The sequence below is a fragment of the Argopecten irradians genome, chromosome 6, assembly GCF_041381155.1.
Source record: "Argopecten irradians isolate NY chromosome 6, Ai_NY, whole genome shotgun sequence".
Lineage (NCBI taxonomy): Eukaryota > Metazoa > Mollusca > Bivalvia > Pectinida > Pectinidae > Argopecten > Argopecten irradians.
Window position 1 is genome coordinate 13,880,648 of NC_091139.1, and position 21,548 is coordinate 13,902,195.

General features: G+C 35.0%; 2 protein-coding genes across 4 annotated transcripts in view; one reads left to right on the forward strand and one right to left on the reverse strand.

Annotated features, from left to right (window-relative positions):
* LOC138325061 (phosphatase and actin regulator 1-like) overlaps nt 1-8,920 on the reverse strand; it is a 56,746-nt gene extending 47,826 nt beyond the window's left edge. The window contains exon 1 of the mRNA XM_069270434.1: nt 8,762-8,920. Within this exon, the coding sequence (XP_069126535.1) occupies nt 8,762-8,873 (112 nt within the window). The 5' untranslated portion in view covers nt 8,874-8,920. The remainder of the gene's footprint in view (nt 1-8,761) is intronic.
* Nucleotides 18-20,696, forward strand: LOC138325062 (syntenin-1-like). Of its 3 annotated transcripts, none has more exons than XM_069270438.1 (8): nt 18-153; nt 12,155-12,243; nt 15,701-15,889; nt 16,626-16,799; nt 17,132-17,307; nt 17,661-17,832; nt 18,208-18,299; nt 18,634-20,696. In XM_069270438.1, the coding sequence occupies exons 1-8, from the start codon at nt 129-131 to the stop codon at nt 18,686-18,688; spliced, it is 972 nt and encodes a 323-aa protein (XP_069126539.1). In that variant the 5' UTR covers nt 18-128; the 3' UTR covers nt 18,689-20,696. The 3 variants fall into 3 exon arrangements, with proteins under 3 accessions (XP_069126539.1, XP_069126541.1, XP_069126540.1); XM_069270440.1 differs by lacking the exon at nt 18-153 and adding an exon at nt 199-387; XM_069270439.1 differs by lacking the exon at nt 18-153 and adding an exon at nt 9,054-9,198.
* The last annotated feature ends 852 nt before the right edge of the window (nt 20,697-21,548 follow it).

The window sequence follows — 21,548 nt, forward strand, 5'->3', positions numbered from 1 at the left end:
CCTTTAGAATCTAGATAACTCCACAAGGTCTACAGAGAGGTTTGCAGCCTACACCTAAAGACCACAACTACAATGACCAACAAGAGCAGATGAGTCTACAGCCACAAACCATGTGACCTGAAGTGTAAATGAAGTGTGGCCACTTACAAACAGGTATACAGTCTATCTATATTGTGTGTGATGGTATAAGTAGGCCACAGTGTACACCTGTAGTAGAGACAAGAGGCAGTTACCCTGGGGCTCATCAGGACACATATGTGTTAGGGAAGATCATACAGACATTGATTTTAACTCAGCTGAAATTTCTCCTTCACTGGCAGACAGTCTGGCAATTCATTTGTGTGCCATATCTCATCCTATTTGTACCAGTACATCAGCCCTAGCCTGGTAAGTGTGCTTTCTCCACACATTTATCTGTCTCTCCCTCCTAACACCTCCTCCCCTGTGTGTCTGTAACAGCTATCTCTTACACTACCACATGTGTAATCATAGTCATAAAACTCTAACATTGGTATGGTTCTACCTCCTATTTAACAGCCAGAGTAATATAAGGATGTATGGCAGGTTTAACAGATGGAGGAAAACCGGAGTACCTAGAGAAAAACCATCAACCACGTGATCAGTATCTGGCAAGGCGGTCACACTTAAAGGATTCAAACCCATGACCCAAAGATGGAGGGCTTGTGTTCATTAATGTTGGAACATCTTCACCACTTTGCCACCACAACCCCATCTGAACATTACAGTCATCTGTATCATCATACTGCTAACTCAAATATTAAAGATAACATCTAGCTGAATATTCTATTTTAAGTTCTTCAATGATTGCTTACAAAATAGTTTAGAACATTTTGGTATGACATATTGTCATTAAGAAAATTCAACATTTGCGATCTGTATAATAATGCTTCTAACCCTCTGTATATAAAAGAGCTTCTAACTTTACAATGGTGTCTATCTATTTAGACCTTTAATGAGTTCCTCAATAATGTCTAACAAAAAGAAATAGTTTTAGTTTTTAACTGGATAAATTAGGTCTGACTTATAATTTAGCTTGTTTGGTAGTAAATTGCCTATTAACAGCCAGGGTCGACATCACATTAAGTAGTGTGTGTTATATTATTAAATGTAGTTGGTAATTATTCTTAATATATAGTTCCCTGTCGTGTATACAGCTTTATGATAAAGTGTAATACCTTACTTAAGGCACAGATAATTGAATTATACCCGTGTATAAACTTAGTTATATCATTCAGAATGGGTAAGTGGCTATAATGGTTAGAATTAGAAATGTTCTAAAAGAAATTTGTGGCTTTATAACAAGTTTACAGTTAATATACCAACAATGAGGAGCTAGAGGGTGACTCCTTTTATTAATCATCATCAGGTATAAAAATACTTTGTAATATAAACAATTAATGTATAAAGTGTCAGTATAACCCTAACAAGACAAACCGATCTTTCAGTATTTCTCTCATATATATAGTGCAAGATGTTTGACATCAGCGAAAAAAAACTTTTCACTTAATATACTGTATAGCTGGTTAGATTGAGGTTTTGTCTTCAAACTGAAAAATTCTCTCATATCATGCATTTCTTTGAGAAAGGCAGTTTGGAAAAGAATGAAATTTTTATCGAAACAAAATTTTGTAATATAGCCATAGGAGTACATATGATTTATTTATTAATACTTAATATTTCAGGAATGAAATTTTTATGACCACATTAATATATAGGTCATCCCTACAAACAGCACTGTCTATAGAAGTACACTGTACCCGTTCAGTCAAAAATGAATTTTTCAAAACTTCATAATAAACTGACGTCATATTGACACTTTATAGTTACAATTAACTGATATCAAAATTACCTCTACAAATCTGTTGAATATTGAACTGTTTATACCATATTTTAAAGTTTTTACAATTGGCTAAAAATTATCTTTTGTATGCATGCACATACATATGATTACTTAAGTTTAAGGAAATTAATGTGTATAACAATACAATTGTAAAACACTTTAGGATACAATGTCTATGACTAACCTGTGTGTATACACATGTGATCAGGAAGTCTTTGTATATAGTTATATACACCAGTCAGTATATTTACCAATCGTGTATAATAATTATATAACCTAGGACATCACTTGCCTTTTATGGTTCTCTATACCTGATAATACACAAATACATGGTAATTATACATGACATATTTATAATCATATGTAGATATATGATGATATTTCAGAAATACAAATGACAAAGGAAAGCAAATTGATGACTCGTGCCCTATCCGGGCCGTGAACTCACGATCTATCGTCCCAATCACCTAGCCAAACATATACCTGCGGCTTACAGCACTGCACCACATCCATGTCCTCATTTTGATAATATGTAGATTATAACATATAAATGTGCTATTCGGGAAAGAGAACATAACACATAATGGATATTAATAAAAAATTTGTTTGATTTCAACCCTCCCCAACGAACCCCCATCTTCTTGCTTCATGAACATTCAATCACCAATTTTGAGTTTTTCTTATGTATAATTGTTGTTGGACTATATCCAAAGCTATTTTTCACAACTTCAGACAAATTATCATTTGTCTGTAAATGGTTCTTTGTCTAATGAAAGTGACCAAGTACACTTTGTACTAGCCATAATCATCAAAACATCACACATCAAATGTTCACTGGTTCTATAACAGTATCATTACATTAACCATATTTTCAAACTTGAAGAAAATGTTTAGAAACTATTTTTCACAATTTTGGGAACAGTACTAGTCCGTTTGATGCAATTGAGGGGAAATGTGTGATAAAAGTAAATACGTATACAATAATCTCCTGGACTTTTTATCTTGCATCTAAGATGGATATAAAGAATAAACTCATTTAATCTCCTAGTAGTCAAGACTGAATTCATTTCTTCTTAAACAAAATACAATACATGTAAATAGCAGTTAGTATAGGTTTAAAAATATTGCATATAAAAACAAAAAATTTCTACTATGCCATTTTGTTTAGCATAATAAATAGCAGTAGTAACTGTCATTACATATAAAACTTTTATACAACACTGTGCCTCACTATACACCAGTGACATGGGGCGCCATACAGCATGTCAGATAAGGCTGCAGGAGTTGTGTCCCTTTACAGCTTTACCACGATTTAATGGACACATTGATTTTATTTAACACCTAGATTTATGTAGTCCAATTACTTTCATGAATGCATTTGATATATATATATATCTTTGGTCATATATCTATCACAGAAATAATAGTTTAATCAATCAAATATTGGAACACAAATCAAATATGCAAATTAACGCAATATGAAAGCATACTGTAATTTGATAACATTTCAACACATAGAACTGACAATATCACCAACAAAATAGGACTGTTTTATTTCTTTCAAGGTCTATACATTTAATATCTTATTTTTACTGTGTTTTAATTTAGACATTTGAGCATATTCGAACATATTAAGGCTGGAAATTTAATTTGAATTTCACTAATTGTACCATGACTCCTAATTTCTGTCTCAATACTTGAATATATTTTTTGAACTATAAATTTGAAATGTTGAAGCAAATAGTTCAAAGCAGTCAAGGTGATTTTTTTAAGTGGGAAAATGAAAGGACTGTCTTATATATCATGAGGGTAGGAAAACAAGGATATTCCCAATTTCCCTCTTTGAAGGGAGGACTTAATTAGCATATTGCCATTTGAAGTTGACAATGCAATCATTAATTGTTTTTCCTTCTTTGATTATTTCTATATAAAACTTGCAATTGATATAAAATTCTTAAGAAGAAATTGATGTGCAGAAAACCCAAATCCCTGATAAAATTATATATGTATGTGTAATGGTGTGATTGAGATTACAGTTTTATCATTGACTTAATTATATACATATATGTTACAATGTTACTTAAAATACAAATATATATATGATAAACACTTGATTATGTTATTAATGAATATTAGAGAAAGTAAAAAAAAAAATACATGTAGATGTTACGTGTTAAATTAACAGGTATATGTGCATGTGCAATATTGAAACAAACTGAACAATATGTATGTACACCTATTACTTTCTTTTCATTATCCCTAAAACCATATATTTTGTATGCTCTATAATTATTCATGCACGAAACAAAATTAACAATATAAACATATTCTGTTCTTAAACAATACAGAGTTAACTCCCTTACAGGTAGGTATTGATTCTGATGTCATGTGTTTGTGATCGTATTATGAGCCGCAAGCAAGTCATACTTTTTGAGAAAATGTTACAAGATTTGATCATAAAACAATGACATCCCAATGGATACCTATCTGTAAGGGAGGTAATTCTGTAATATACAAACTCAGAATACCTTTGTATATGTATAAACAATCATGCGAATTACTGCTTTGTACAGATCTTTGTAACAAATTATCAATATTTCTAGCTTACCTTATTTAAGTTTATCAAAGTGGGCAATAAAATCTAGACAGTAAAACTAGGACTTGCAATTATAAACTAATCTCTACTACAGTTTAGCACTAAAGATTAATCTTTCACGTTTTCATTTATAAATTTCAAAGTATTTGATTGTCAAATATGATTTGGGGTATTGCCTTAAGCTTATACATTGCTAAAAATCCGTCTTCTGAATGCACTAATGCACTAGTTATTATATCTGGTAATAAATTGACAGTTTATTGGACACACAGGTATAAACCGACATGTAAACTTGGACAACGACTAAATGTTCTAAACAAACAAAAGCATGCGCTACAATGTACGGCACTTACCCATCTACAGGCGACGATGAAATAGAAAACAGAAAGCAACCAATTGTAGCATAATATGTAAATATAAGCTATATATATAGAGGTCATGATCTGGTAATCAGTACGTACATTTATCTATAATTATCTTTATTCTATTGTATAAAACACATTTCATTATCATTATAGTTAGTATGAATAAAAGCATAATATATTGTCTGACATTATGTTGTCTCACATTGTAAACATGTTCTTCAAATCATACAGCTTATCTCTGTTACACTATAAGCATCGACACTTTATACTGTCTATTTTTCATGTTTAATTCTGATAGACATTAGAAATAACTAATGATGACAAGTATGTCGGCTACACCAAAAGCCATTACTGTTGACTCAGAACAACACTCTCCCCCCCCCCCCCACCCCCAACACTTTACTATATTCCACATATATCTCCTTTCAAATTGGGTACATTTTGTATTGTGCCTATATATAGTTTGAGTATTTTTGTCCTAAAAGACCAGAACAAAAAATGCATATGTATTTGATTGGTTCATTCAACAATAAAAATGGTATAAACAAAGAAAGTAATCAAAAGATGAACATTTAGCAAAAATGAAAAATTTACTTATGTAGTACACAATTAGATGAATAATAAATACTCAATATAATGTAGTACAACATCTCTATGTTCATATTCCATATCGTAAATTATTTATCATACATCATAGAATCTGTACGTATACATATTCAACAATATATTTGTCCACCCTGTTAGAATTACTTCTTGGCCCTATAGTCACACCCAATGACGTACATACTGCTATATTTAACTAAGTTTTCTTACCTGTGCAGAAGAAATAAAATGTACCTGTCCAAACCCTTATCTTTGGCTACTATGTATACATAATCCATATCAGACTGATGTGTTTGGGAAGGATTATGTAGATACACAGCATACATCTATAACCATTCACCCTATTAGACGGTGATCAATTTCAAATTGCACAACATTGAAGAAAGTCACAACTTTGACACTGAGTTAACAACTGGTAAATCCAACATTGCATCTACGTACAGTGAATAGCATTTATAGACACAAATGTTAAAGTACCCAAGCCAGACCTGATATTAAAATGTTTCAGTGAAGGTAATAGATTCTAATAATAGTACTGTATTATGTCACACCTGCATCAAGTGTACCGTGCAGGAATTCAGTATTCGTTATAAAGCCTTATCTAAAGTATATACACAGACGTGGGCGTTCTGTCTGGACAATTACTACTCATCACAATGACGATACTCCATCACATCACCCAGACTAACACAGAATAATTAAAATTATTTTTATCTTCACAAACATATTCCCAATACTTTTATATAGGTACATAAGTATGTCTCTCAATGATTATTCATATTAATTATGACATTTTAAAATATTTCTTATTTTACTGTTTTCTGTAATGATATGATCAAAATTCAATGAAATAGCAATTACATACGTCTATTTTGGCAATTATGTTACAAATTGAAGAAATTCTTAAATAGTTTTGCATTAGTTTTACAAATCCATACTTTTTTTGACAGAGAAAGGGCTTTTTATTACACCTCATTTTGTGAATTAAAGTTTGGTAGTTTGTTGTTATTGGGTTTGGAATTCATAAAAGTGCCCATTTTAAGCCCCAGCACTTCAGACCTCAGTACTATAATTTAGACCCCAGCAAAAATTGGGGATATTTCATTTTAAATACTAATTAAAATCATCATAAATAGTTATGTACATTGATAAGATTAACAGAGTTACTTCCCTTGTCCAGTCCTGTTTTCTTTGAAAACAGGCAAGTCCATTGGGCTGATATTATCAACCTTATTTTATATAATTCATGAAAAGGGTTTTGTGTTTTTGCGATGAATAAAAACTTAAGAATGCTTTCATCACTTCAATACACTATTATGTTATATTTTTTGTGGTGAATAAACTGTAATCTGTTTTTATCATGAGTATATAATAACCTGATCCTTTTAAACCCTATTTAAAAAGGAAGTTAAGGATGTGTTATTTCATTATCATTATTCCTGAGTTATTGACAAAGGTATTAAACATGTTGCGTTGTATCTCCACCATACAACAAAGACAGAAGTCAAAATTTTGTAGTGAAATACTATAAGGTATACATCATAATTACTCTTCGTATAAGGACATGTACCGGGTATACATGTTTCCGTTAGCAGTCACTTCAATCAGCATATCACACAGGAAACAGACAAATCAAATTAACATGTACACATCCATTGTTATGTGATAAATACACATTGTGATATGAATGACCTATTGTTAGTAGTATGAAGTATACATGTTATCTTCTATATTGGTAAACATACATGTGAGGATGATAACATGGTTGGATCTATAACCTACAGATACTGAGTTATATTGTTTTAACTTAAATGAATTGTAAAAGGAGTTGGTCGGTGTGGTTTGTACATAGTGTTAAATACAGTCTCTTCTTTGGCTCAGTCGGTATATAATCATAGATTTCAAAGCCAGAGACCTGGATTCGATTCCTGGCTGGAGCACTCAACAGGAATGTGCATTTTCCCTGTTCTTCTAGTATTTCAATATCATGATTATGACTTTATATACAGCCTATGAAAATAATTGATTAATCCCGCAAGTCTTCGTCTTCTTCTTTCTTACAGACGACTAACAGGGTATGCATCAAGAATTGACAACTTTATGCCTTCGGTCATAGGTAGCCGAATTTGAATAGGCTATATGCAATTATAAAACTATTTTTGTGTGGTGGATACCAATAATGCTTGGTTCCTCTTAATTCTTTAATTTGAGTGAAATAAAAGAAAGAATATCTAATAGTAAAACTGATGCAATGCATTCATAAATATCTATACTTTATAAAAACAGTAACATATGTGAAAATTCAAGGTTGCGATAACACAAAAAGCATATATCCAGAATGTGTACCTTAATTGACAAAAAGTCAAAATGTGAGTTTATGATAAAAAGGGGAGGCCCTGAAACTTACTATGGAATTCTTTCATTCACTGTTTAGTTAATGTTATTATATATGGACCCAACCAGTAATCATGAAGAACCAATAGTAGTGATTTAGGAAAAAATAACTGTTTGCATCTCACGAAACACATTATTTTCACATAAACAAAACACCAACATAATTGTTCCAAGCTCCAGAGATTCGGAAATCTGGACACGCAGTAGAATATGCAACCTTAAAAAACGACTGGGAAGTTACCGTCTGCTTATTTAAAATTGAATAGCACTCACCCAACATGAAACTATATTCATCGTTTGAAGGAAGAATAAAAAAAATGATGGGAAGAAATGTAAATGAATTGATTTGGGCAGCAATTTATGACCATTGTCATATATTATGACATACGTGTTTGGTGATCGAGTATATTGGAAGTAGCATTGGTATGATCATGGAGAAACAGTTTTTCTTCTAATGGCAGCTGGAAATCTATATAAATCACTGCAGCACTGATATTCTAGTTCTTGTGTATTTCTATCACTAGTATATCCTGATCTGTATTGACAGCATACCATATTTATCTGACAGCAAATTGTTGACTTGATCTATCAGAAAATGAGGTTAACAGGCTATGCTTTATGCAAAGGTCTTCCAAGATAAGGGGAGGGAATCAAAATCAGGAAGTGGACTTTCCTAACATAGCGCACTTTTGGCCGGTGTGAATCCATAATTCATAGATGTCTGTTTTTCCATAAGCATTAAAACTAATTCATGAGATAAAAAATTTCACCCATTTATGTTTTAACACAATGGAGGTTTTCGATCAGCTGATCGAATCCATTACGACCTCAAAAAATATCGCGAATTTATTTTGAAAAGATGTTCATCTGCTGCTGCCGGTTTGTCAAGCACATATGTAGTGACATCAAATATTGAAGTTTTACGATCATTTTCACACTTACCCTTTTCTGCCGCGACAGACTTGAAGGAATCCAGATTCGGCCGAGGGTCACTGTTACTTCTTTGTCGGTTGTACTCAATTTTTATCTCCTCTGTCTCTGTTTTGGTGGCCATGTTCGGCAATACCCATTTTTGGTTTACTTCCGGTTTGAGTTTGAAAAATGAAATAAAATTTAAATATTAATTATTATTCCTGTTTCATTATGACAACTTAAGATAATTATTTTGTAATAAGTTCTGGTGATAATGAATGATTTCCTATCAGTGTGACTCACATTTCTAATCACAATTTTGTTACTAAAAATAGCATAAAAATATGTCAATAACCCGTGACTTGTGACGTCAGAACACGGGATAGACATCCTGAAATACACAGGATTTCACCTGAAAGGAGCATTCTCAAACTGATTGCAGAGGTAACACACTACTTAAATTTTTGGTAAGTCATAACATTGATATCAGGATTGTATATTACTTATATGTATGTCACTATTGAAACATTTTGTTGATCGGCAAGCCGCATCGACATTAAGGCTCATGGCCAATACACAACTGTTGTGTATTGTGAAACACCTGTGAAGAATGTGGATTTTATTTTATACTATTTCGTTGTCACTTCATTTGTGATTTCAATGACAACATATCATCTCCAATATTGTATAAATTGTTCGCGATGGTCTGTCATTTTCTGTCAAATTACCCTAAACACATTTTTTTAGTTAGAACAGGAAGTGAGGAACCTAATAAAGGCAAATAATGTTTGATTTCCTGGAAAACCCAGACAATATTACATTGCATAGATGTAAATCTTCACTAATCACTTAGCCCCATGTTTTCATAATAGTATATCACACAGATTCACAGTTTAACAGTTTCTGACAGTCCCTATATATTGTGATTTTAAGAAATAAACTAAAATCTCATTTGATGTAGGTACATGTAATATGTAGCCATGGTAACCAGTCATATGTCGAATAGATGGCCACTAATGATTGATGTGGTATGTATCAGCATTACATGCTAATATCTACAATACTACATTTGTACTAGCCTTCGACTTCCACCTCTGGGTTTTGAGTTTGAATCCCACGTCATTCATACCCGTAGTTGTCGGGTACCAACTCAAGGTCGATAGTTTTTCTTTGAATTCTCTTTCCAAGTATTTTTTATTTTTTTTGACTTGGTTTGTGGAGCTTTATATTTTGACTGTTTAGTAGGGTTAGAAATCGGTTTATCAATAAATTGCAATTGTAAAGGGGAGCAACTCTAAACCAATATTGCACCAGATAATTGTACACCCTACTATTTGGCCAGTACATGACTAAGATATTACATACCTGGTGTATGTCATGAAGGGATAATCGTTAACCACCCTTAATGATGGGTCCGAGTCATGTCCTGACTGACCAATATGTAAAAAAAAAAAAAAATCAAAAATCTTAATTTTTTTAATCTGGAGTTTAATTCACAAATAAAGTGCATAATTATACAAGCAGAGTTTTCTACTTGTATGGTACCATTGTAAGCCTGGAGAATTTACCATGGATAAATTGTATCTATGAAGCAAACTCCTAAAAGACTTTCTCACCATTGTTACAATATAATCCATACAAAGATTATATTCTCAGAGTTACTTCCCCTTGTTTTATCTGCTGACTGAATGATGGCTAATTTTGGCCTTTGCTCATTACATAATTATCTGCCCTTACAGTTAGGTATTGATTTTGATTGTGTTTGCGAGCGTATAACGTCATATTTTTCATCTTTAAAAGTAATGATGTCACAATTGATACATTTCTGCAAGGGAGATAACTCTGTATCATGCAATACAGGTTAGGAAAGTGTGGATAAACAGTGCAAGAATTACTTATGTGTGTAATTAGCTATCTATAGCTGTTGGCAGAGGAATATTGCATAAAAGAGTGAACAACCTATGTACGGTAAACTGAGGTGGGGGAAACCAGATACCAAAACGATTTGGGTACAGGACACGTATGATATACCATCAATTAGTTCACCTTGGTGACATCACATAAATCTCGTCAAAATATAACATCATAATCACTGGAAGATGGAAATAATCGACGATAGATCATACTTTACCCTTATCGATTTGGCATCTCAAAATTGATGTACCAGGTACATCTATTGCATAAACTGTATTCAGATACATCTATTGCATAAACTGTATTCAGATAGGTTTCATTTGTAATGGACATATTAACTTGTATTTATGAAAATATTAGCATTGAAAATACTGAACTGGGCAGAACCAGTTGAAATCAGATTACTTGATTAATGATTAATTCTTACTATCTGACATACCGGTACTTATTATCCCCTTTCAAGTGAGTTCCTTTTTATGAGTTATTTCCTGTGCATTTTTCCGTAAAGATGAATGGTTATCAATAGCAGTGTAGCGTCAGGGATTGGTCGGCTGTTTACCTTTATCTCTTTCTAATTATTTCAGCATGGTGATAACTGATTTTGAAAAACAATTCTGTTGCTCTTTACCACAAAAAATATAAAATGAAATTGGTTTAAATAAAAATCAAGCCTTACTTGCCTATAAGCTTTTCAATGTGAAATACATACATGTTATTTATCACTACAAATGTATTTAGAATATCCCACTATAATTGAGGTCATTTAGTTCATTTGATGATAAGGATATATCTAGAACGTTAGGGATCGTTTATACATATTGTCCAGGTAACAAAACATTCACTATAGTCATGCAGCTTGTGTTCCCCTGTCTGCTATACAATGTGGTCTTGTGACCATGACAGGACGATTTATATACAGGTACCCATCACATGACGGAACATTTTTTAGGGTAGACAAATGCTGTAAATTTTCATTAGGAAATATATACTGGAAAGAGACGGTATAATTTTGATTTTAAGCTGACTGTTGTATACAGGGATTTTTTCCGTGAGCATCTATCTGTATTATAAACAGACTATGTTGAATTTCTTAGGTAAAGTTTTAAATCTTGATATACAACAGCCATGCTTAGCATAGTCATCGTTTTTGTTACTCATACATATATGGATGTGACACATCAATTTAACCAAAACTACACCTAGAGGCATGTATTCTGATTGCTGGTATGTGTATCATAATGTTTGTTGTTAATTTGTCATGTGGATTTCATGATCCTCTGTCATGCACACTCAGTACTCGAATATACGTACGAGGCCTAAACATTACTAATACAAGTTTTATGTTGAGGTGATTAAAGTGTTCGTATTGTCACTGTGTCACAGGATTGTGCCACAATACACATAGGAAGACAATGCTGTTCTCGCACATCTCTAGCATTTCTGGGTTGAAATATTCATATATTATTGCTGAAAATACTTAGGTCTAAAATGAGTTTGTTTTATTTTCAGAATTTTGTAATTCTTTAACCCACAACCAAGACTTCAAGATGTCACTGTACCCAACTTTAGAAGACATGAAGGTCGACAACATGGCCCAGGTATTCAAATTAATTTTGCATACTTCATGTGTGCTGAAATATTCAGTTACAGCTGTGACTTTTTATTGTTATTGAAGACATGAATATTTATACTTTCATATATTTCATCATAAAATGCAAGTAATTTTAAAATGCAATACTTTGCCATACACAGGCTGCACTACAGTACTGGTATACAAACTCCCAGATATTTTCGAGACAATCATAAATATTTCCTTTTTAGCTCACCTGGCCCGAAGGGCCGGTGAGCTTATGTCATGGCGCAGCGTCCGTTGTCCGTCCGTCCGTCAACATTTCCTTTAAATCGCTACTAGTCATAGAGTTCTGCATGGATTGTAACCAAATTTGGCCACAAACATCCTTTGGGGAAGGGGAAACAGAACTTGTATAAATTTTGGCTCTGTCCCCCCCCCCGGGGCAGGAGGGGCGGGGCCCAATAGGGGTAATAGAGGTAAATCCTTTAAATCGCTACTTGTCCTAGAGTTCTGCATGGATTGTAACCAAAATTAGCCACAAACATCCTTGGGGGAAGGGGAAAAGAACTTGTATAAATTTTTGCTCTGGTCCCCCGGGGGCAGGAGGGTCGGGGTGCAATAGGGGAAATAGAGATAAATCCTTTAAATCGCTACTAGTCATAGAGTTCTGAATGGAATGTAACTAAATTTGGCCACAAACATCCTTTGGGGAAGGGGAACAGAACTTGTATAAATTTTGACTCTGATCCCCCGGGGGCAGGAGGGGCGGGGCCCAATAGGGGAAATAGAGGTAAATCCTTTAAAAACGCTACTTGTCGTAGAGTTCTGAATGGAATGTAACTAAATTTGGCCACAAACATCCTTGGGGGAAGGGGGGGAACAGAACTTGTATAAATTTTGGCTCTGACCCCCCCGGGGCAGGAGGGGCGGGGCCCAATAGGGGTAATAGAGGTAAATCCTTTAAATCGCTACTAGTCATAGAGTTCTACATGAATTGTAACCAAATTTGGCCACAAACATCCTTGGGGGAAGGGGAACAGAACTTGTATAGATTTTTGCTCTGGTCCCCCGGGGGCAGGAGGGGCGGGGCCCAATAGGGGAAATAGAGGTAAATCCTTTAAATCGCTTCTTGTCATAGAGCTCTGAATGGAATGTAACAAAATTTGGCCACAAACATCCTTTGGGGAAGGGGAACAGAACTTGTATAGATTTTGACTCTGATCCCCCGGGGGCAGGAGGGGCGGGGCCCAATAGGGGAAATAGAGGTAAATCCTTTAAATCGCTACTTGTAATAGAGTTCTACATGAATTGTAACCAAATTCTGCCACAAACATCCTTGGAGGAAGGGGAACAGAACTTGTGTAAATTTTGACTCTGGTCCGCAGGGGGCAGGAGGGGCGGGGCCCAATAGGGGAAATAGAGGTAAATCCTTTAAATCACTACTAGTCATAGAGTTCTGCATGGTTTGTAACCAAATTTGGCAACAAACATCCTTGGGGGAAGGGGAACAGAACTTGTATAAATTTTGACTCTGGCCCCCCGAGGGCAGGACGGGTGGGGCCCAATAGGGGAAATAGAGGTAAATCCTATAAATCACTTCTTGTCCTAGAGTTTTGTTTGGATTGTGACCAAATTTGGCCATAAACATCCTTGGAAGAAGGGGAACAGAACTTGTATAAATTTTGGCTCTGACCCCCTGGGGGCGGGGAGGGGTGGGGCCCAATAGGGGATTTAGTGGTTAATATTAAAATTCCTTCAGAAAAGAAACAATGAACCTGTATTCAGAACATTACTTGGCATTACAAACCAGGTGAGCGATACAGGCCCTCTGGGCCTCTTGTTTTTTTAGCTCACCTGGCCCGAAGGGCCGGTGAGCTTATGCCATGGCGCGGCGTCCGTCGTCCGTCGTCCGTCCGTCCGTCCGTCCGTCTGTCTGTCCGTCAACATTTCCTTTAAATCGCTACTAGTCATAGAGTTCTGCATGAATTGTGACCAAATTTGGCCACAAACATCCTTGGGGGAAGGGGAACAGAACTTGTATAAATTTTGGCTCTGAGCCCCTGGGGGCAGGAGGGGCGGGGCCCAATAGGGGAAATAAAGGTAAATCCTATAAATCGCTACTAGTCATAGAGTTCTGCATGGATTGTAACCAAATTTGGCCACAAGCATCCTGGGGGAAGGGGAACAGAATTTGTATAAATTTTGGCTCTGAGCCCCCGGGGGCAGGAGGGGCGGGGCCCAATAGAGGAAATAAAGGTAAATCCTATAAATCGCTACTTGTCCTAGAGTTCTGCATGGATTGCGACCAAATTTGGCCACAAACATCCTTAGGAGAAGGGGAACAGAACTTGTATAAATTTTGGCTCTGACCCCCTGGGGGCAGGAGGGGCGGGGCCCAATATAGGAAATAAAGGTAAATCCTATGAATCGCTACTAGTCATAGAGTTCTGCATGGATTGTAACCAAATTTGGCCACAAACATCCTTGGGGGAAGGGGAACAGAACTTGTATAAATTTTGGCTCTGAGCCTCCGGGGGCAGGAGGGGCGGGGCCTAATAGGGGAAATAAAGGTAAATCCTATAAATCGCTACTTGTCCTAGAGTTCTTCATGGATTGTGACCAAATTTGGCCACAAACATCCTTAGGAGAAGGGGAACAGAACTTGTATAAATTTTGGCTCTGAGCCCCTGGGGGCAGGAGGGGCAGAGCCCAATAGGGGAAATAAAGGTAAATCCTATAAATCACTACTAGTCATAGAGTTCTGCATGGATTGTAACCAAATTTGACCACAAACATTCTTTGGGAAGGGGAACAGAACCTGTATAAATTTTGACTCTGACCCCCGGGGGCAGGAGGGGCGGGACCCAATAGGGGAAATAAAGGTAAATCCTATAAATCACTACTTGTCCTAGAGTTTTGCATGGATTGTGACCAAATTTGGCCACAAACATCCTTAGGAGAAGGGGAACAGAACTTGTATAAATTTTGGCTCTGACCCCCCAGGGGCAGGAGGGGCGGGGCCCAATAGGGGAAATAAAGGTAAATCCTATAAATCGCTACTAGTCATAGAATTCTGCATGGATTGTAACCAAATTTGACCACAAACATTCTTTGGGGAAGGGGAACAGAACTTGTATAAATTTTGGCTCTGACCCCCCAGGGGCAGGAGGGGCGGAGCCCAATAGGGGAATTAGAGGTAAATGTTCAAATTTCTTCAGAAAATAAACAATGAACCTGTATCCAGAATATTACTTGGCATTACAAACCAGGTGAGCGATACAGGCCCTCTGGGCCTCTTGTTTCATTTTTAGTAAAACATGGTTCTAACAAATTCACGGATATGACAGCAAAGATTCATGATAGCTGTGTTTTACAGTATTAGAAGATAATTGAAAATGTCTGTTTTGCTGGTTGTATTAAGGAGAGCTGAGATTTTTTTTTCAACGGTCCTTGTATGAAATATTTGTTTATTGTTTTAACAGGCACAGAGGCAACACGAAGCGGCCATTCAGGGCCACTCTCAGCCACAGCAGGCCTACCCACAGCAGCAACCCCCTCTGGTGTACCCCCAACAGGGGGCGAGTGGGGGCATGTACCCCTCCCTACAGGACGAGTACATGGGCATGCAGCTTACCCCCCAAACATACCAACAGTACCAAGTAGTACCACAAGTAGGTATCCTCTAGATGTCACTCATTCGCCCCTGAAAATTCATAATGGACTGGTCTAGTCTTTGATTTAAAAGAGCCTAATTGTGTCATTAGGGGTGAACGAGTTAAAAAATAAATTAACTCCATATTGTCATGTTTACATGAAAATATCATTAAGTACAATAATACACTTCCCCTGCGTTAGCAACCACCTCTGTATAAAGATCACCTGCTTAATAAGACCACTTTTCTAGGGTTTCTAATGCCTAATTTCAACACAATTTAACCTGTTATACGCACAGACCAACTGGCTTACTCTATTTCCCCTCCGTCCCTTGGGTGATCTTTATAGACAAGTTTGACTACAAGTTTGACTGTAATTTGTACCAAATCTTCTTGATACAAAACTTGACATAGCCACATATAGATTAACATAGAAATCTGTTTTAGGATCCAGTCATATCAAAAGAAAAAAAAAGCTGACTAAAGATCACTTTTGTGTAGTACCGTTTGTTGACATTAACAGCTGGTATATGTAACCCTGGTGATATTTCTCTCTACTTTGTGTTGATTGTATAGCTTGGTTTGAGTATTAGCCAGAGGTCCTAAGGTTGATCCCTAGCGGAGGCAGTGATGTGATAAAATTTCCCTTTGTAAAATCATGCACTCTGTAACACATGCTTACTGGTATATCAACTAATATGCTTTTCTATACCTTTGACTATCACATTTAGGAGTATGTGTGTATGTATTTCAGCAACCTATGCCTGTAGGCATCCGACAGACTGGTACTGGACAGACACAGGTAGCCCCTATTACTGGGAACAACAAGGGGCTCCAGCGTGCCGAGATAAAACAGGGGATCCGACAGGTGATCGCTTGTAAGGACGCTGACAACAAGATCGGTCTGCGACTCCGTCACGTCAACAAGGTAAACAAACACAATTTGTAAAGTTGTCGGAGAAAAAATTTGGAAACAGTACAAAAAGGAATGACCAAGAAAAGAAAATTTCAGAATTTCATAGAATCTAAAGAGAATGATTGCTGAGCTGTGTTTTTCTTTTTATTCAAGGGAGGAAACTCCAAGTAAAGGAATTTTAGTCGAGCTCTTAATCAAGTTACTTTTTTTTAGTATAACTTGTCTGTGTATCTTTGCATTCCTGTAATTTCCCAACTGAATAAGTTACAGATTTCAGTACTCACAAGATGCTACTGTTTAAGAGGATTTGTACGTAGAACTGTATTTATATTTGTGAATTACAGGGACTCTTCGTGGCATTAGTACAGGACAATAGTCCCGCGGCTCTGGCCGGGCTCCGGTTTGGGGATCAGATCTTACAGATTGATGAACAGGATGTAGCGGGATGGGATACTGATAAGGCCCACAAAGTTCTTAAGAATGCCTCACCTGACAGAATCGTGTTCGCCGTTAGAGACAGGTATGTAATAACGAACTGTATTTATCATTATTGAATTGTTATATTTTCCAAACACTATCATTTTGTGATTAATTGAAATTCATATAATTTACAAAAAGCTTATTGTTAGTTTCACTTCTATCATAATACATGATCCTGATCCCTGCCTACTCTTGTGTAATTGTAAAGTATAGTAAAAAAATGTTATGTGAAACTACTTAATCTGAAACCTGACTATACTAGTTTACAAAAAAACAACACTTTTTCAAACCTTTTGAAAGTGAGAATGAAGTTAATTTCTATTTATTGTTGACTGTAGACCATTTGAGAGGACCATTTCAATGAAGTTGATTTCTATTTGTTGTTATTTGTAGACCGTTTGAGAGGACCATTTCAATGCAGAAGGACAGCAATGGATACATTGGTTTCGTATTCAAGGATGGAAGGATTAAGTCGCTTGTGAAGGATTCATCTGCAGCAAGGAACGGTGTACTCATAGATCACCATCTGATCGAGGTCAACGGTCAGAATGTAGTGGGACTCAAGGTTGGTATATGTATACACAGATTCCATGTCGGATGTTTCTAAGAATGTTGATTTGACTAAAAAAAAATTATCCCCCTTTATTCGATGACTTTATATATTCGTGTGAGAGATAAAAGATAAGAAAACCTAAGATGACTTTTCACTTCTAGTACATATTTGGTCATACTCTGTGGAAGTATATGGACATACAAGTATATATGAAAAATATCTGGTCATTCACTTTGCAAAAACACGATTTCTCCATACTTATATCTTCCTGAAATAAGATATGTTTTAAATTGCTGTATAATATAAGCTTGATAAGGTTTGCCTGTATTACATCTATTTTTTTCAGTCCATTTTCCCTCATATTTCATATTCATGTCTTTGTTCCAGGATGATAAAGTTGGAGAAATCTTTGATGCTGCTGGCAGAACCGTTACCATAACAATCATGCCAACCTTCCTCTACGAACACATTGTGAAATGGTATGTATAATCATTTACTGATTTATCCTGATCCTCTTTTTATTGTAGACAATAAACTTTATTAGGTATTACCTTTAAGAAAGAATCTTGTTCCATCATACGCACAATTATTTCTCTGGAAATCCTGTTCTAAGGGAGATAATCTGTATACAGACAAACATTTCTTATACAATTGTTCATGAAAAATTGTAAAATGAGAATAATTGTTGTATTTATAACAGGTATTGTATTTATATTAACCAGACAGAACACATCTCGGTTGTATTTAAAGTAGGCTATAGAGAAGGATTTGTAATATTTCAGATTTGATATTAATCTTATTTTTCTTTGACAGCATGGGAAACAGCATAATCAAGAAACTGATGGACCACTCCATCCCTGATGTGTAAACGGCAGCATCATGACGTGACATCATCATGTGTTTCTGTGCCCTGGTGGACGATATCTGACCGAGGGGTGCTTTCATTGAGTCATTACCATAGCCTTGTTGACTTGGCTAACGGACCAAACACAAGGATTTACATCATCGATCAGATATTGGACATTTGCATTTGTCTCCTTCTATACAACCTCATACAACATTGTTTAATTCACTATCTCATGTGATATAATTCTGTGTTGGTGATTTTTTTTGTTTTTTTCCTGTGATCCTATAAACATGAAATGTTCAACAGATCTTTATATGCATCTGATAGACAAAAAAAAAACCTTCAAGAAGACAAAAGGGGAAAAAATGTGTTCCGTTTCATGTGATAGATATTCAAGTTCTGTCTGCATGCTTGCCTACTGTGTATGTTGAGAAAACGGAAGAAAAACACATTTTTATACCTTGACGGTATAGTTTTAGTTTAATTTGTATTTGTTTTTAGTTTAGTATTAACTTAAATAGAATCAGCAGTTCCATTGTAACACACATCATTAGGAGAGACAAAGAGAATAAGAGCATGGGAAGATAGCGATCAGAGGTTGAAAGGAAGAGAGCATTATTTGAAAGAAAGAAGTTTACCATATCATGATCAGCAGAGACGAGTACCAGGTAATGGACAAATTTTGATACAGAAAGGATATCGTGTCCCCAAAGGTCATCTTAAGGTCCATAGATGGGAGTCATTCATAGGTCTATGGATTGACTCACAAATCGTGTATTGAAAATGCCAAAGAAAATGGTATTCCCTGTTTACTGGAATCGAGATTTAATTCTTTGTATTGCAATTCTTTGGAACACATCTTACATTTTGGTTTGAATTTTATGGATTTTTCAAATATGAAGACTTAAAAATATGTCTTTAATGCTTTTTAGTACAGCCTGTAGTTAAATACAGTATTTATATAATTTTTGAAGGCTCTAGCTCCATGTTAATAATGGGAGATAACTCTCCACACGTAACGTTAATCTATGTGCTAAACCTTGTACATTATATTCTTAGCTTGTAAATAATTATCGTTAATGATTGCATTGAATTGATATTTATTTTTTATTGATGTTTTTAAAACTTTAATGGTCTCCAATGTGATCTTTATTTCAAACAATTTTCCAGTCGTTGGTCTTATTACGATGGATGTTTCTAATAACTCTGACTTCTATTAACATCCATTTCCCAAAACCTGGCATGTCCTGAACGTTCGTAGAATGCTAAATCAAATTAACTAATATGATGACCAGCCCACCATTTTAGTTTATTCAACTTTTCACTATTAGGTATTAAGTGCTATTAGACTGAAAATTGTTTTATGTTCACTTGCTGTTTGACAACTGCACGAATACAGTAGTAAATGAGTGTTAAATCTTATATTTACTTTTTCTATATCACTATTTCTCAACAACAACAAAAGAAATGTTGAAAATTGACCATGAAATGTCACGCTTATAACAGGCTGCTAGTGTATTACAGTTCTTCTATGTTTGTTTGTGTAAACAACTTGTCAAAGTTGTAAAATAATTTGTTAATTATGAAGATATATTATTATTATTAAAATGATTTCTGTTACTTTTATACTGCCTTTTCTCATACTTTTTTCTATATATGATGACCAAGGATTAAAGTTTTGTATTGTTATTTCGTTGCTTGCTTTGTTAAGGTAATATGATCAAAAGTTCATACAGTGAAGGAATTAATATCTTATTTCTTTAAAAAAAAAGATAAATTATGCAAAAAGAAACATTAACTTTAACCTGTACTTGCACAAATTTGGCAAATCTACATCAGAAAGTCAGAGTTATGGACCTCTGTGGTATGTTGAGGTCTGTAACAGCTAGCTCTGTATCGTGATCAGTAAGTGTTGATATTCTTGTGTTGGGTACTGAAAACTTTTCCGTGTATATACACACGATTCTGATCTTAAAATAATGATTATGGATGTATTTATTGTTTGATAATAAAACTAAGTATCGTATAATTTTCTGTTTTTACTGATATAAATGTTCAGTCACGATTTAATGTGATCTGGGTGTGTGTGCTGTTTTCAGTCTTTAGTGGTACGCTTCAGTGAGATAGCACTATAAAAAGAGCAATAGTTCCACTTTTACAAACGAACACAACAGGAATACACTTTATACTGCAGACTCAAATGAAACACAAACATACATAGGAGGCCGTCTAATAACTTTAGCTTTAAATAGAACATAGATTCACGAGCCTATTAACCAGCCAATATAAGATTTATATAATGGATTTTTTCTCCGAAGACTGGGTCTTATTGGTCAACTATTGACTAGCATTAGTAATAATCTAATCATCATTTACCCAATATCAATATCACTGCATGTCGATTACCTATAATTTATATTGTATAATCTATTGATATATTATGCTAGAAATGGCAAAGAAATATGCTATGTATTTCTGATATAAAGTCATATAATTCAGATTTTAAATTGTTAAGATTGGATATGTTAGTGTAATTTTATTTTTCTTGTTTGTCATTTTTAATATACATTATAGTTCTCTCAAAGTTGGTATTCAGATTCTTGTTGATAATCCAAGGACGAATACATACATGTGCATGTCATAACACCTATGGGAGATATAGATTAGGGATTACTTAAAGATGCTCCACCGCTGACAAATAGTATTTTTTCACTACCAAAAACAGCAGCAGACGATTTAGTATTTTTCTTCAGTTACAAAAGTTACTTACTTTACACCATTACCGCCCTTGAAAAGTTTGAGCTTCTAATTTTGCTTCAAGTTAAAAATATAAGAAAATAATTAATTGCATCCGGAAAAAATTCCGTGGCACTATATACTA

Excerpts from the sequence above, each read along its gene's own strand:
- LOC138325062 (XM_069270438.1), top strand. The coding sequence starts at position 129 with ATGAAGTGTGGCCACTTACAAACAG. Across the intron at positions 154-12,154 it reads GTGTGGCCACTTACAAACAG|AATTTTGTAATTCTTTAACC; the intron begins GTATACAGTCTA and ends TTTTATTTTCAG. Across the intron at positions 18,300-18,633 it reads TACGAACACATTGTGAAATG|CATGGGAAACAGCATAATCA; the intron begins GTATGTATAATC and ends TTTCTTTGACAG.